At 46.0% G+C, this 17,470-nt stretch overlaps 1 protein-coding gene across 3 annotated transcripts in view; it reads left to right on the forward strand.

The window, feature by feature from the left end:
- The first annotated feature begins 16,411 nt into the window (after positions 1-16,411).
- Positions 16,412-17,470, forward strand: part of LOC119389376 (receptor-transporting protein 3) — a 68,898-nt gene continuing 67,839 nt past the window's right edge. The window contains exons 1-2 of one of the 3 annotated variants that reach the window (XM_037656601.2): positions 16,412-16,627; positions 16,686-16,870. In XM_037656601.2, coding sequence (XP_037512529.1) covers positions 16,722-16,870 — 149 coding nt within the window. In that variant the 5' untranslated portion in view covers positions 16,412-16,627; positions 16,686-16,721. Of the gene's footprint in view, positions 16,871-17,470 lie in introns of all 3 variants that reach the window. The other 2 variants (XM_037656602.2, XM_037656600.2) reach the window with 2 other exon arrangements.

Raw genomic sequence — 17,470 nt, forward strand, 5'->3', positions numbered from 1 at the left:
GGTTCTGCTACGTGTCCTCGTGATGTTGTCGGCATAGCGAAGAGAGGATGTGGCCGATGGGGACACGAACTAAAAGGCCGAGGCGCCTGCGCGTGGTTCCGCGAAAACTTCGAACGCCACAGATAGAAGAGCCACGACCGCTGAATGAAAAAGAGGTGGCAGAGCGAACCACCCAGGAATCGACTCAACGCTCACGGCCACAGAAAGGGGGCAAAACACCGACGTGCTAGCCACAAAAACCCCGCGCTGTTTCCTCCCGCTGCGTATGAGTAGACTTCTTCACGGGCTCCAGCGCAACGATGGCGGGGTTACACATTGGTTGGACTTCTTGGGTGGGAGCGACTTGCAGCGTGCAGCGCATGCTGCCGCCGTTTCTGTGCGCGCGCTCGCCGCCTGCGTAGCTTAGGCCCAGTTCCTGGGAGTGTTTTTCTCGACGCATGGTCTTTTGGCAGCCGTGGACAAATCCCAGCCATCTGACACCCGGCTGCGCGGATGACGGGGAAGAAGCCCGTAATGCAGTGGACGCAGACGCCGGAGTGACGCCTGCCCGGTGCCTTCGACGGTTACGTTTGGAGAGACACTGCTTCCACGTTCATCTCCGCGGCTGTCGGTCCAGTTCATTTCGACAGCCGCCGCATTGGGAACGCCTCTGTCATGCAATAAACGATACGCGTAAATTCAGCGCTGCATTCTTGTTGCGCCCGCTCAGCCTGCCCTCGCCCTTACGAAATTCATTGGCTTTGTTCTCATTTGCGTACAACACAGGAGTGCCCTCCAGCGCTTAGGCGGAACGGCTCTTCAGCATTGCCAAGGAAGTGCTGACGAGAAAATATGTTCGTCTGTCGGACACCAGCATCGAGATGCAACTCTTGCGGTGTTCAAGCATGATACTTTACTAAGTTGCGAATATTTATACGGACATTATTTTCCACTCACACTGCAATATTGAATAAGCACTCATTAAAAGCCTACATATATTTCAATTCGATGCGGTTTTTGAAACTTAATATTAGTGCGACATGTGAAAAAATTTGTCGTTGAACATCTGAAGCGTAGTATTCTGACTGCGCATTTGAAGATCAACGTGAAAATTAAGTATACCACATGCGTAAACGGTGAGCACCGATGTTGACGTTATAGTCATGCCTGAAGGATATCCGGTGCTCTAGGAGCGTTTCGTTACATCATTTTTATCATCACATGACCTGCTGCGGCAGTGTTCAAATTCGTGCAATATATGTAGTCTGGTGTGAAATTTAAGTTGCTCAGCTCGACTCAGGATTTATCCGACACCATATATTAATTTTAAAGAATAACATATATGTACGTAACGTTAATGTAACGACACGTTTCAGTGTTCGAATTGTAACTGGAACGCGTTCCTTTCCCGTTAAGGGAACTTGTAACGGGAACTCGTTTCAAAATTGGGAAGGAACGAGGAACGGGCTTTCGTTCCTGTTTTAGAGGAACGTGTACAACACTGCATTAAAGCCACCAAGAAGGGAATGCGCGCGGTGAAGGAGCTGGCATAAAAGAACAATGCACGCACAGTGAATAAACAAGTCCGTAAGCCAGCGCGAAGGTTTTCGTGAGACACGCGAGCGTATTTTGCCCAGACGCAGACAGAAAATGGCAAAAAGACAAGAAAACAAAAGAGCTAAACGAATTAAGCGGCCACGACTCGCTTGCCTTGTGAAGTCAGAGGGTCCCCAGTTGAGTGCAAGCGACGTCTCCCGTCCGCGCGCGATGTTGGCGGAGCGGAAGCTGCGGCGTATGCACGCTGAATTTGACGTGCTTTTCGACTCGGGGAACATTGCAATTCTTTGAAAGGCCACGCAGGCGTACCTCTATCGGTCCATTGCGAGAAGTGTGGGTGCTCATCGCTCTTTGGTGATGCGTCGTTTTTGTTTAGGCTCAGAAATCAAAGGGCACGCGTTGAGGCTACCACAAGCAGTCGCAGTTGTGCATACTCTACCTGACATTGCATGAAAAAGAGATACATTTTCTTGGACTTGTTTGAAGGGCGTGCCGTGTACGTTTTTACGTATTTGGGTGTCCCTCACTTCCTACTCTCCCTCTCCCCTGCATCCCTTGCACGGTCTCTGTATGTTTTCTTGAACTTTTCCCTTATATTGGCTTGTTCTTGGGAATAAAGCTCAATTGTTAGTAAACGCTTGTTTGTGTCTCTCAACTCTGTCGTTTTGTCCTTTTTTGCACTGTTCGGTAGCAGCGAGCCATGGCTACCTGTACTGAGGAGGCTCCAGCCGCACAATAAAGTTAATTTATTTCTCTCTCCGCAATGAACCATTACCAACTGGCCCCGCTTACCGCGCTTCTGCTTTTCCATTAGTAACAACGTGCAATGAGCAGAATGCACGATAAAAAGGGGAAATAAAGAAAAGAAACTCGGGCTCCGCGAATATACCGCAGGCATTAATGATTCGTAATCTGTCAAACGGATAAAAGAAGTGGTCATAACCTATTGAAGCGAAAAGAATTTTTGTTAATCCGTCCATCATAGGAAACGGGCATTACGCAAAAGTGAGACGTTTCTCCTTGGAGGACACGTCAGTTCCGAGTCAGATCCAATTCTTGGTGGGCCCCGGAGTACAGTACTTTCGAGTTAAAAATGCTGCGGAATTCAGTATCTGTAATACGACCGGGACGTGGCAGTGACATGGAGATCGTGTAGCTTGGGCTATATCATGTCGGTGATATGACGAATGCGCAAGGTACCAATTGACTTGGGAGAATGCGTCGTTGGGCGAGTTGGTATACGTCATAATTAAAAAGAGTGCAACAAACGAGCACAAATAGGAAGGCGGTTTCATAACGTAGCGGTTGTCCTGTGTGTTTCCGTGTAGTCTTTGTGTGCGTTCGCTGGTATTATGGGAGCATATATCAAATGTGGGTTTCACGTGGTGCATCGCCTTAATTAGGCAATGTAGTGAATCGCTGGTTTCTGGCTTCCACTTTATCTCAACGCTTGCCCGCTCCTCTCACAACCGAACAGGGAAGAGAAGCATCCACTTGAGTGACCAGTCACGTGACCGGTTCATGACCGGAGTTCTGGCTCCACTAGAGGCCTCCCATCAAGGAGCCGATGCACCAAAATCGTAATTTAATGTCATCATTGGCGTAAAAGCCAACCCAAAAGAAAAATTATCATTAACGTAAGACTGCGACCTCGCTGACGGATGCGTTTTGTAAAAGCTTTGGCGGTCATAAAATGTGAGCCTTTAAAGCGACCGCTTTGGTCAAAGCCATGACTCGCATTACAGCACTGCGGTCCCTAGATATTCTAGGGACTGTAACTACCGTAACAGCACCGCTGAATGCGCGCCGCCATCTTTGAACACGTGACCGCGTCGTTATCTAGCGTCGTCGCGTGTATCCGAAACATATCCCCTAGGATGGCTGGGACCCATACTGCGCCGCTATTGGCCGGAGATGGTCACGTGATCTACACGCACTTCCGGGCTTTTTTTTTATTTTTGTTTGTTTTACGCCAACATGGCGGCGTCCATAAGCGAAGCCGCGCCCGCCGTAGAGACGACGCCGATATGTTTGGGCTTTTGGGACGGCGGCGTTTATGTCCGCTGTCGGCGGGCGTGGAAGACGCGGCACTTGTACGCCTTCGGATGTTAGCTGTTTTAAGGTAAGTAGTTGTCTTACCTGTGGTATTTACGCTGCGGTCTTCTGTTCCGCGCGTAATCTACATGTGTTTCAAAGTTGCAGTCTTTTGTGACGGGGTGCTAGAGTCCTTTGTCATCTTTTTCTTATGACGCGATGCACCGCCTTCCAGCTTTCGCGCTGTATAGTACCACTGCTTATGAAACTCATAGTAGCGGTTGGAGCCTTGGCGTTCTCTAGATACAAGTATACTCATTTAGGAAGGACACTGAAATGCGCATAGCGGGTGCTCCCCCCCCTCCCTTTTTTTTTAACACAGACTAGTGGGATGCTGTCAACATTTAGCTGTAAAAAATACACGGTGAAGATAAATCGTCTTTCGAAAATAGTAACTTAGCCTGTCCGATTATCTCTTCGCCAATCCGTAAAATTTCAAAGCCTTTGATCACTCTATCACATTAAAAGTAGGGAGCGCAGTTCTCCTTCTCATAGACTGATGGTTAAACTAACGTCCAAAAAAAGTTTTGTGCTGTTTTGAAAAATTGAAATAAGAAGCAGTAAACGGTACATGCCAGCTTCAATGCATATCTCTGTCATGTTGAATCAGACATGCAGTGCAAGTAGTAGTGTCCACTGTTGCCCATGCAACATGAATATTGAGAAAAAAAAGTGTATTATTGTGAAACAAAAGTTGGTTATTGAATTCAAAAACATAATTGGACAGTACAGACACGCATGATATTTGCAGACACAGTTATTAGAAATATTGTACACATTCCGTTTATTACTGTCACTGAACATATTACACATGAGTGCTGCTGACATTGTTTATAAATTCTGTCCATTGTATGATATTAAAACTTCAGTGACCTGCATAAATCCGTTAGAAGTCAGAAGAAATAGCAATGAAAATCAAATTTTTTCTAAAATTACCGAACTCGAACACCATGTTTTAATCACATGTGCATACTTCTTACTGTAGTTAATACAGTCAGTCCTCACATAAAAGACTGGAGTCACACAAAAACTTGTAAGTCTGTGCTTGTTTGTCTCACTTCCTTCTTAGTCTCCTGCCCCAACAGTCAATTCAACCAAGATGAACGCTCACCAACTAGCCCAAATTTCTACACTGCTTACTCATGATACATAGCAACTTCAGCTTCCACCTCCCCCTTCCCAGTGTTGCGGTCTGGGTCAGTACAACAAACTCTCATACAACCTTCCAGGTTGCATGAGCTGGCGGCAAGCACTGTGTTCATGTCTTTGCTGCTCAAGGTCGTCACAATGGGCAAAGTTGTAGCACAAATGACGGGTAGGTATGAACATTATTGCTGCAATTTACTTGCTCATCACCATTAACTCAATTTAATACATATGCAGACCCTCGTTGGTGTTCGCCCAGCCGTACGTACTTTGCTAACAGCCGCCCTACGGCCCGTTCACTGTCACCCCAACCACGCCGCTATTCCATGCTGACCAACTAAGTATCATCTCGGACGGAAAACGAGATCATGCAGCTCCTAGAGGTAGTGCTGCATCATTTTCGACTGATCCCAATCCTCTGTTGACACTCCCTACGAACAAGAACCTAATAGAAGTGCATGTTGTCAGTATTTCTTTCACGGCATTAGTCGATACTGGAGCTCAGGTGTCCATAATGAGTGCTCTCTCTGTCGCCGACTCAAAAAAGTACTCATGTCTGCTATAACTAAAGCCGCACACGTCACCGATGGTGGAACTGTTGCTGTCACTGGGATGTGTACAGGTTGAATAGGCATTGCCGGCCACCATGATCCCGTCTATTTACAGTGCTCAACAATTGCTCTCACAACCTAATAATTTTGCTTTTGTGTAAAAATGTTTGAAGAGGAAGACCTTAGAAAGTTTTTGGTACTGGGAAAGCATAGAACGACCCTGCAGTCTGCTGTACGCAGTTTTTTTTAATTGCCTTTGTCTTGCTCCTATTTTTACTTTCAGCAGAGAGCCAGAAGACTGTACTGGAAACTCCATTCAACACCATATTGCAGAACATACAGTGATGTGACCCCAAGGCTCCCGAGTATTTTCTGACATTGTTCCCACTATTGCAATAAATGATGAGATCACACACACTCTACTAGAATAAATGCAGTTGTCGTGCGCTTACAGCAAATAAACTTCTTCAAAGTCCAATTTGTTTTGTGACTCATTTATGTTTCTTCCCCAACACCCACCATTATTCACAGCCAGGATACTAACTACCAGATGGACTGGTCCCACCCATGAAAATGTCATAGCTATTTAGCAACCACAGGAGATATACTTTTGTAATTAGAGCACAGGGTTTACGAAAGGACACAGTACATGGGTCTGCAATTGAAAATACACTATCTGACCTTGGAGTCACTGAAAGGAAAGTAGTGTCTGTGGCCCAATCTAAAATGAGACATGGGACAACTTAGTTACAAGATTCCTTGAGTAAATTCATTCTGTATGTGAATCTAGCAGTACAAATACAAATGAGGCTTATGAGAGCTTTGTTCCTTTATTAAAATATGCTTAGTATAATGCTTTACATTTCACATGGTAAGGGCTCCCAAGAAAGGTAGAAAGTTGTGGATTCCTTGTAATTCTCTGCAAATGTTTCATAAGAGATGCTTCCATATGTCATGAGAAAAAAGGACTTTAACAGTATTTTGGCAATGAACTAATGCAGATATAACAAAGTGCTTGAATCGAACTGAAGATGTGCAGATTAGAACCTCTACCACAAGGTAGTGCTCTAGTTGAAAGACGTGACGTGCAAACATAGACACACGAGAGAAGACATTGCAATCACCGCCTAACAACTGAAAAGGCACACAGTGGCCGAAAAGAAAGTACCTAGACACGAAACTTATCTGTGCATGCCCAGGCAAGATGTGATACCTATCAGTCCGCACACCTGGTGGTACACGTGAGAGATAACCGTTCAGGCATTTAATTTCTTTATGCGCGTTAACTGACGGCTGGCTCACGCGTGCACTACCATTATTATTTACACGCCATGCCTGAACTATCAGACGTGTTGCTTCATTCCTGTGCCTGTAGAAAACTGCGCATTCATCGAATTTTGTCGTGCATTTACACTCTCGACAATGTCAAGATAGATGCATGCATCATTAACTTGCATAAAGCAGAAATAAAAATCCTGAACAGTTATCGATAGGTATCACCTCTTGCCTGGGCCTGCGCAGGCAAGTTTTTATGTTTACTTTCTTTTCCGCCACTATGTGTCCTTTCAGTTGTTAGTCGGCGTTTGTGGTGTCTTGATATCTCTCTTGTGCCCGTGTTTGCACACCCTGTCTTTTAACATGAATGCGAAATAGCTCAGCTCTCTCTTATTGTAGTGCTCATGCCGATTTGTCTCTTCCTGAATGAATGTCATCCAATTCATTATAAGTAACATAAAAGCATCAAATCTGGAAGCATTCTTAATCTGTATTTCACGCCTGTCAAAAAACACAAGGGCCTTTTAGGAAGCGTAACATGAGTAATGCATATTTCAAACCAGGACCGTACGCAGGAATTTTTTTCGAAGGGTGTTCGTGTGTAGAACGGCTAACTGCGGCAACTGGTGGTCGCTGTGAAGGCATGGAACTATTTTAGTGTCACACGAAAAGTTAAAGCACGAAAAAATTTTGGGGGGTGTCAAAACCCCCTCAAGTTCTCCTTAGTTACGGCCCTGTTTCAAACCCTCGTTCATATATATGTCTAATAAATACACTAGTGCCAAATAATGCCAAATGTCTTATAATTTATTCAATTAAGAGCTTACTTGACCTGTTAACCATCCTTGTCCATTTCATTCAAAATTTGTCACGCTTTTTCCCAGAAAAAGTACTATAGCGTCCATATAACTTGTAACCTACTTTGAAAACACACACCAACAAGAGTCGGTATTTTAGAATAACAGAGAGCTGAGCTAGTTGGTACATTTTCATTCTAAAAAGACAGGGCGTGCAAACACGGACACAAGAAAGGAGTCAGGACACCACAAAGCACAAACGGCATTTGTGGTGTCCTGACTTCTTTCTTGTGTCTGTGTTTGCGCGCCCTGTCTTTTTAGAATGAAGAGTCGGTAATAGTTCATTGAAGCACTTTCACAGATACTTTTGCTTGCATCAAGAACCTGCTATACATTATACTTTTGCTAATAAAACAGCAAATCGTTAACGAAGTATTGAGCCTTAGCAAACAATGTATTGTACTAGCAGTCTACTTACTGATGTGATAAGCAAGCCTGATAAAAAACTAGACACAATATACAATTGAATGGAAAGTCGCAGTCAGTGTAAAATGATAATATACAGAAAAATAGCAGCATGGTTTACAAGTTTAAGAGGTTCCAGCTGGCATTTGGTTTCTCGTTAAGAAATATATGTGCTGTTGGGCAGGTAATGATGTATATATCAGAATAAACAGTGCACTGTTCTGTTAGACAAGCGGAAAGGGAAAACAAACACTTTTTAAGGATGGGATGGGATTTTGCTTGCTATTTTAATGTCATTAGTGAACCTTGAACATCACATTAATAAAGAAGAGTCTGTGCTTCAATTTCACGACATATGTCGTTATTTCTGTACTTCATATTCAAGTGGTATGTGCATCCATTTACTGGAGTAATTACTGGAGGGCAGGGGGTGGGGGGTAGTTCTAGGGGTGCTGTATATTTTGTCTTTGCATATTTCTTACAGTAAACATGTTCCTACTATAATGTACCACGTTGAGAGTTTGCAAAATATAGGTATATATTCTCCAAGTACATCATTTCTTGAATCGACTTCTGCTTTCTTCTGTTCGTGCTCTTTTTTTTTCTGATCATGTCGTTAAGTTCGTTAACCGTCCTTCATTTCAATGTATGTCCTGTTTTGGTTTCGATATTTGGGCCCTGATGGGCAATCAATTGGCATTACTACTTGGTTCTGCATGTCCAATTCACTGTGATGGATGCATTGCATGCTGACATGTACATAACATGTCCCATTACATGTTGAAGTAGTAGTTCAATGCAGCAGAGCACCCATTAAAATTACATTAGTTCACATAAAAGAGTATGCTTTGCTCCCTGCCTTTTTCAAAATGAGGTACTACACTTACCAGAAGCTTGGAAGTTTATCATTTAGAAAACGCAATTCCCGAAGCATGTTTTTTTTTTTACATTTGCGTGCGCTAAATTTTAATTTTAACGGCATCGAGCTGTGTTGTGAAGAATGAACAAATATCCACAAAGTGCCTCCTGTCTTTTCTTTCTCTTTTTTTTTTCACCGTAGCTGAATAAGAATGCACTCATACGCCAGCAAAATTAAGTTATAGGGTTTCTTGCGTCGTGTCAATTGTTATTGTTATTATTATTAGGTTTTAATACATAGAGAACACGAAGGCACAGAGGAAACAGAGAGGGTACAGGCTGACAACTGCCACCTAAAGGAGCACAATGCCTGCCTGCTCCTTGAACGGGCAGGGGGAACAGAGGAAATGAAGATAGGGGGGAAAGAAAGAGGAGAAAAAAACAAATAACACAGACGTAAACACAAATTAGCACGTGCTCGCTGCATAACGAATGCGGGACACTAAAAATTGTGCTTAGTGTCTCACATGACCCACATGACGGACTGTCTATACGTTCTTGACGGAATAATATCCCACGCACTCATACAGAGCCAACTTATATAAGAGGGCTCTGTCACGACGAGGCAATCCACGACCACGAATACGGGGAGGGAACAATCCGCTTGCTACACGGCTGGTCAGGGTGCTGCTTCAGAAGATGTCAGCGGATGAACAGACGAGCGTTGTCAAACAGGCATGAAATTTCTCGGCAGTCACACTCGTTGTGGGCACAACTTGAAGCTAGGTGATCGGCGTCTTCATTGTCATCAATACCCACATGCGTAGGTATCCAGTAGGTCCAGTAGCACATGAGGGACAACCCCACGAGAAATAGCGCCAAAGGGGGCGACGCCGTGTACACGCTCCCGGATTAATGTTGATTACCACTTCATCCATCGTAAAACGATCGGCGTATGGGCGCTTGTCAGCGAAAGGCTCAAACATTTCAGCGTCATCTCTACGGCGGGCACGGCTTCAGCGCAAAACAAAACGCGAACGTGGGCGCCGCCATGTTGATTGAAAACAAACAAAAAATACCGGAAGCGCACGTAGGTCACGTGACCATTTCCAGCCAATAGCGGCGCAGTATGGGCCCCAGCCATCCTAGGGGATATGTTTCGGATACACGCAGCGTCGTCTGGCTAAAGAATAAAACATGACCAAAAAAAGAACGGGAGGTATGCATCCTCCAATCCCGGTTGGTTAAAAAAAAGTAGACAAGACTGCACCAAACAGCGAGAGACAGAGAGAATGAGCTGCCGAAAACTAAGCTGCGTTTGCCGGTGACTGTGCGCAGGCAAGACGCAAAACTTTTTTTTTTTGATCGGAAAGGCAAACATGTGGCCTGTTTGCTGTTTGGAAAGAAAGAACCGCGCGAACAATGGGGATGCGGCGGGAACGAATCTCTCTGTCAGGCAGCAAGTCGGCGTCCCGAATAGGAACGGGCCCTCCTTTCTTTCTTTCTCCTTCGCTCTTTCTTTTTTCAAATAAAGACAGGAAAGCGCGGCGGCGAGCTTTGACGACGACCGCCACGCTGCCGGCGCCTCCGGCGATTTCGGCTCGGGTGGGCTGATGCGTGGCACTGAGAACATGAGAAGCGAGAAAAGGAAAAAAAAATGAAAGCACTCCTCTCGAGTCAACGACGTGTTTCTTCAGTTCCGCACCTTCGAGGCTACGCTGCTGCAGCGGGGCCATGTTTAAATGTAAACATTTTGTCATACGATTTTCGAGGCACCAGCCAAAGTTTTAAGTTGGTTAGTCCAGACTTTTGTCATTGGTTGAGTGAAGTGGTCGGAGAAACGGCGTCCTTTTTATTTTGCCCCTTTGCATTTCATAATGAATACCACAATATCGGTGAGGCTTTGACACAAGACAGCGGCAGCACTGGTGTCGCCAGGGAAAGTACGGGGGGGTTCGCTGAGGGGTTCTAGATATACAGTATATGTTCCCTTTGGGGTTCAATCCCTTCCCTCCCTCTCGATGTTTTTCAATTTTGCATTGGTACATACATGCAACACATGCACGACCATATATAAAGCGTGTGTGGAACCCCCCCCCCCCCCCCCCCCCCCCCAAAAAAAAAAATGTCCTGGCTACGCCTCTGAGCGGCAGCTTCGACTGACTTGAAAGTTGACCGACTGCGCTTCGCCTGCTCCGTCCAGCGTGGGTGATAGCCGACTCGCGGGCCGCTCCATCACGAGTGTTCGGCCACCGAGGCACAGCGTGAAATTCGATGGCTGGAAGCGACCATAGTGTTTAGCCGATGTCATTCTCTCGACTTTGAGCAGGGCAGCCGCAGTGCACTGCCGCATGCCGCTTATAACATGATGCCGATATCGCTAATTGTTAGGTAAAATTCAGCACGCCCCATGCATCACACAAGCAACATCCGCAAGAAATGGACATAGACGTGGTTTGTCCGTTTCCAATCATTCTCACCTCCGTGATGCTCTCGGACCTCGCGACAAAGGTGCTTTTAAAGGGCCCCTCACCAGGTTTGACAATTTTGAGCTAACGAGCGCAATGCATGCAGTGGGCGTTCACGATCACGTCTGCCAAAATTTGCAACGCTATGCGCCGCGGAAATGGGTCAAATTTCAAGGTGAACGCTGCCTGCCCTTCCTTTCGCGGGCGCGCGCTTTAGAGAATGAAGGGATGACGTACATGAGAAAATGGCCCTACGTAGATGGTAGTGCTGTGACGTCGCTGCTCTACGTAGACGACTGTGCTCTGACGTCGCCAACAGTAGCACGTGACACTGCGATAATTATTTGACACGACATGTGTAGTTTGTGTAATTTGTTGCTTGAATAGATTAATAAAACTTGAGAGAAATAATGAGACACACAAAGGGAATGCGTGCGTCTTTTTCATTTTTTTTTCGTGAATTGCAGTGAGATGCGGGGCTAATGTGCCTCCCTTTCCCATGCGTTCGTGTCCCCGCGGTTAGCGCATCGAGCAGACGCCAGCCCTGGAAACGAAAGTAATGTTCTGGCGCGTTCGAGCACTCATTATGCTCGTTTATTCTACCGCGTCCAAGTAAACGTTTATGCGGCACTGGCTCATGATACCGCCACTCTCGTGCCCGTACAGATGTCTCAACTTTCATGCCCGTCCCGCAGAAACAGGCAGTACACCACAGAGAACGCCGACAAAACGCCCGCGGCTGCTACATAAAAAAAAAAAAAAAAAGGTAGCGGCTGTGCAACGCCGCTTGCGTGCTCGGGCTGGCTAGGGCACGTCATGCGCACGTGACCATGCATGCGCATGACGTGTTCATGCGTATGTGTCAAGTGAAGAGGGCAGGGAAGGGATTTGGCTTGCTAAGGCTACACGGGGCGAGTGGCAAGGGTTTGAAACTCGCCTCCTCGCATCATAGTTTCGCGCCGCTACAAATTATTGTTTTTCTCAGCTCGTAATGAACCGATTTGAAAAATTCTTGCGGCATACTACTCTTCATTCGGCACACAACAACTTCCAGCGTCTAACTAAAATTTGCTATGTGGCCTGGTGAGGGGCCCTTTAACTCTTTTTTTTAATTGTCACAGAACTTGTTTACGTTTTGCTTTTTTGCTTTTTATAAGCGAGTGTTCTAACATATATGTTTACTGTCTTTATTTACCTTGACGACAGCGTGATCATGCACCCGCGGCCGATGACAATGATATCGAAACTATAGCTCAGTGTGATATGATCAGTTCATATCTTCTGAAAGTGTAATGTCAAATACTTTGTACGTGCTTAGAATTTTAACAACTCAAACCGGAAGTGCGTCTGGTTAATCTCCCTGCCTTTCCTTGCTTATCTCTCCCTGCATTCCAACGCAATATGTAATATATTGTTATTCCAACAATATATTCCAACTAATGAATATATAGCCGCAATTGAGCATCGCAAAGTAGACACCTAGCTCTCTTTGTGCCAAAGCAAAAAAAAAAAAGAAAATTAACAAGGACAGCGATCCTCAAATAGCCCATGTCACTACCCTGCGAACTATGTCCACCCCACCCCCCTCCCTACCTCCCCGCGGGCGTCCGTGCGTGGGCGCGTTTGTGTGTGTGTGTGTGTGTTTGTTTGTTTGTGCGTGTGCGCGCGGCGTTTTTTTGTGTTTGGTGTGTGTGTGTGTGTGTGTGTGTGTGTGTGTGTGTGTGTGTGTGTGTGTGTGTGTGTGTGTGTGTGTGTGTGTGTGTGTGTGTGTGTGTGTGTGTGTGTGTGTGTGTGTTGACATGTGAAATAATGTGGTGCGAACAATTACGTCGCTCCAATGTTGACCCACATATGCCGATTGTCATTCACTGTTCTTACTGGCCGCTGATTGACAAGGACATAGAACGATCCCTAATAGCACGCAATGTTGCCGGAACGTTGAAGCAACTTTCTCAATGCGGCGGCAACGTTGTGTCAACATTTGGTGCTACTAGTGATCGGCTCATTTTAACGTCCTAAAACTAACCTCTGAGAAGAATATATAATTGCCGCTGTAAATAGCAAAAAAAAAAAAAATCTGCTAGAAGTGACGTATTCAGGGGAGCTCAGGCTCTCATCAAAGAGGCGATTGCTCACAAGTTTGTCGCGCTTGCATCACTGTGTGTTTTGTTACACTACTATTCGCTAATTTATTACTTACTTATTAAATGACCCCAGGCATTTCTTGAAGCCTACTTGATGTTTTTACCTCGATCTTTTTTTTTTTTTGCTTTTTCTCTGTTTTCCTCTCTGACAGCGAACAAAATGTCAGTAATTTTTAATTTGACAGCTTTACTAATATTATATTTCGTGCTATTGACAAATAACCCAGCATTTTATATGGCAAAGTTTAAACAACCTTAGGTATAATTTGGTCGCATTCATGCGAGCATATAGGTTTCAATATGCTATTTTTTCTGCCGCCATCAGCCGTCACGAAGGAATAAAACTCGTGACACATCAAATGCCAAGCGTTTCACTGTGATGGTAGGTGGCTTGGGTTTTCATATCAGATTAGTCTATGTTACCAGACTTACCCGTAATTTCATTGTGTTGTGCAAATACTTGTCCGGAGCATGTCTAGGGACAGAATAATAAACGAGAGCAAAATGTAAAAAGTAAGCCCGGTGTGGTGCTATGATATAGCATATTTTTCTCGAAATTCGAAAAAAGTCAAACGTAAGCATCGTTTCATCACGCACGCCTTGCAGATCGAAACACGGTGAACGAACGTGACATCTGTCGGGGACACAATTTCATTATTCCGCCACCGTTAAATGCACTTTGAGAGTTCGAACAGTACAGAATTTAAATCATGCCGAAAAACAGTAAATTCGTGAACCTGAATACGTAAAAAAAAAGCTTCACCAGTCGCGTGGTGAAAGATATTTCTCTCGTACAATCTTCCCAAGTCCTTCCAGCTCATTCCCGGCCACGATGCAGGTGATTTTCAAAGTTCTGGCGAGAGTCATTTCGAAGAGGCGCTTGGTGTGCTTGGCAGCCTCCCAAGGATAAGGTGGAAGTAAGAAAATAGCAGTCAGAAGTCCTACTCCTCAAGGTTCCTTACAGCACTGCGTAACGCGAGTGTCGCCATGTGTAATGCGTACGCGACTCGCCAACATCACGCAAGCAGAACGAGCACCATCGTTCTTATTTGTCCCACTTTAGCATCATGCATTTTTGCTTGTGTTTTCTAAATGCTAAACCACAAAACATCTTTTTATGATTATTTAAACCTGTAAAACCCAAACGCATCTCTGCATAAACGAAAGCTGAGACAAGAACATTCCTGTGTATTTCTGGCCATGCAGAGCACATCACTCTAAAGAAGACATTTCAACGTTGGTTCACTACACGCTAAATTAGTTCAGCAGCTAATTAATTAGCAATTGCTTCTTGATCTATTTAGAGCTGGAACATAACTATTGTGCATCAATAATGCATCTATGAACATTTTTTTAATCTTCTGGAGCTTGAATCGGCGTTTTGAACTATCAAACTCAACATATCACATGGCATACATTGGGTATTACTCGCTGCCACACGCTACGTGCGAATATTTCCAGAGGGATTGAAAATTCCAGGAGTTACGTGCTCAGGTATCAAATGAAACCAACAAGCAGGTAAGCCAAGGAAATAATAATGGACATTAGTTGTTGTTTTTAACTGTAATGTAATTATTATGACCTAAATTAAAAAAAAAAAACTAAAGGGGACGAAAAAGCACCGAAGGTTATGGGTTTGGATCTTACCGGCGGAAAGGGTGCTTTTTCGTCCCGTTTAATTTCTTTCAATTAAGGTCATAATCATGACATTACAGTTAAAAACAACAAATAAAATTCCATATGTTTTACTTGGCTCAACGGTCTGTCGGTTTCATTTTGTTGTGTGTGACAAATGAACGAGCCTCTCGAACAATTCCACTTCTTTCACGCTCAGGTATCACCGCTTTTAACTACTCTTCGCCAGCACGTGAATTACAGCAATGGCACCGGGGTGCCCGAGTAGTGACGAATTCGTGGGCCCTATGCAATACTTGAGGTCTGAGAGGGCCGTTCTCACCTGCAAATTTAACTGATCGTTCCCGCAATAAAATCAGATGCTATAAGACCGAATTCCTTGAACGCCTTGAGGCAATCGACCTCTGCCATAGGCAGAGGCGCATGGACCACGTGAGTGATTACGGCATCATCAGATGTCACATGTTGCAAGCATTTTAGTCTTTACGGCAAATCAATTCTGCGGAAATTCCCACAAGGTGGAGAAAGAGTTATGAGCACTGGCGTAGCCATGGGTGAGCCCCCCCTCCTCGAACATTTTCAATTTTGCATGTGCATATATATGCTCACACATACAAACGCACGCACGAACATACATAAAGCATGGTAGAAACAGCCCCCCCCCCCAAAAAAAAAAAAAAAAAAATTTTCTCGCTACGCTACTGCATGGGTATGAGAGAGAAAACTAGCATCCATCCGTTTGTAGCACAAAGGAAACCCATGCGGGTTTTTCAGAAAGGAAGTACTTCAAGTTGACGAAGCTTTCGATTGACTCTTTATATTGTCTTCTAGCCCTGACATGATGTTACAGTATACATCGGTAATGCTAGCCAAGTTGCTGCTTGTCTATGTTTTTAATTTCACTCCTCGGATCAAATATAAAAATTGTGCCGACGCCGTGTAAGTCTCTGAACCGTACATTGACCCATCCTCCATGTTGGAAAGCGTGCGTCTTGTGCACTCCGGCCACGCGGACCAACATGGTGCTCCGTGTAAGTGGAGGTACCTCATCCAGGCAGAGTTAATCTGCCTTCGGTCCTTTCAACCCACGCAGTGTATGTCTGAATAAGTTAACTCAATTGAATATCAGGCCAAGCCGCCAACCGTGGGCCTGTCAGAAGATACACTTGACGATGCCGTGAAACGGCGCTCTCGAATAGCGGTACCGCTCGAATAGCGATGCCGTCGCGCTACCGACAGGTCTCCGTTAGCGGCGTCTCCCCTTTCCGCGTCAGATGAGAGGACACTGAAACCTAGCCGGAGATGCGAGCCGAAATGGTTCTGCCGAGGCGTGCGAGAGGCTGTACAAGCGAAGGGGAAAGAGAGTGCGGAAACAAGGGCGCTGCACGCACCTTTCGCTTCGTAAAAAGCGGCAACCAACCAACATGCGCCGCCGGCGCTGTGGCGTACCGCTCCCCCCCGTTTCGCACACGGAGTCTGGGTGTGCGCCGCCGTGTACTCGCGGCAGCAGCTGGGAGAGGGAGAGAAGCTGCTGCACTCGGACCCCGGCGGCAGGCGCGTGCACACTGCGTGGGAGGGCCATGCTGACAACTCCACGGACTCTGCATTGAGAAATCACGCTGCCACCCATGATCAGCGCTACGAACACCTAGGTGGCGGCGAGACTTCTCGCGTCCGATACGCGCAGTACCGGCTCACTGTGCCGCGTTCCTGCAGTGCTCGGTGCGGTGCCCGGAGGCAGCTCTGACGGCGATGGTCGTGTGCCTCACGTGGGGCTGCCAAGCCCCCGCGGCGGCCCTGTGCGCCCCGGTTCTGGGCCCGCCGCAGCCTCCGCCGCCTCCGCAGACGACAGCCACGACGTTCTGCTCCGTGATACCCATCCACCCGTGGAAGCAGTCGTAGTGAGTACTTCTTGATCTCCGGCACCCCTTGCACGCGTTGAACGCATTCGTGGAGCTTAACTTCTTGCGCTCTTGGATGGACGGCAAGCATCACAGTGCTTCTTCTTTTTCATTGAATTTCTCCACCTCCTATTGTAAAACGTTTTCGACAACTCATGCATCCCAGGACACATACAATTGTCATTAATCGGTTAGGCGAAGGAACTTTGTTCCCTGGCACACAACTCGCCACTGGTACTCATCTGAGTGCTCGTCTCTCCGAGAAAGTCTGCGCACCTTCTGACGGCTTGTGCTGAATGTAATACCTGCACGAACGGCGATCTGTGGAAGTGCATTCGCGCGGTTTGCGTTGAGATGAGAGACGTCGGAGCCTGCGGGGACTCCAGACAGGCCTGCTGCATGAAAGAAGCGCCTGTGATTCGCACGCGCGTCTCTCGCGGTCTCCTTCAGTTCGCTCTTCAATAGGTTTGGCGCAGTTGACGAAACCGAAGGGTGCTCTACAGCGCCCCTCATACCCATGAACGCCAACTTCCTTATTTATAATCCGTGCCACCTTTAAGATGTCCTGCCGTTACCGTTTCTTCGAGACGAAGTTGTGAT

The sequence above is a fragment of the Rhipicephalus sanguineus genome, chromosome 4 (genome assembly GCF_013339695.2).
Source record: "Rhipicephalus sanguineus isolate Rsan-2018 chromosome 4, BIME_Rsan_1.4, whole genome shotgun sequence".
In the NCBI taxonomy this organism is placed as follows: domain Eukaryota; kingdom Metazoa; phylum Arthropoda; class Arachnida; order Ixodida; family Ixodidae; genus Rhipicephalus; species Rhipicephalus sanguineus.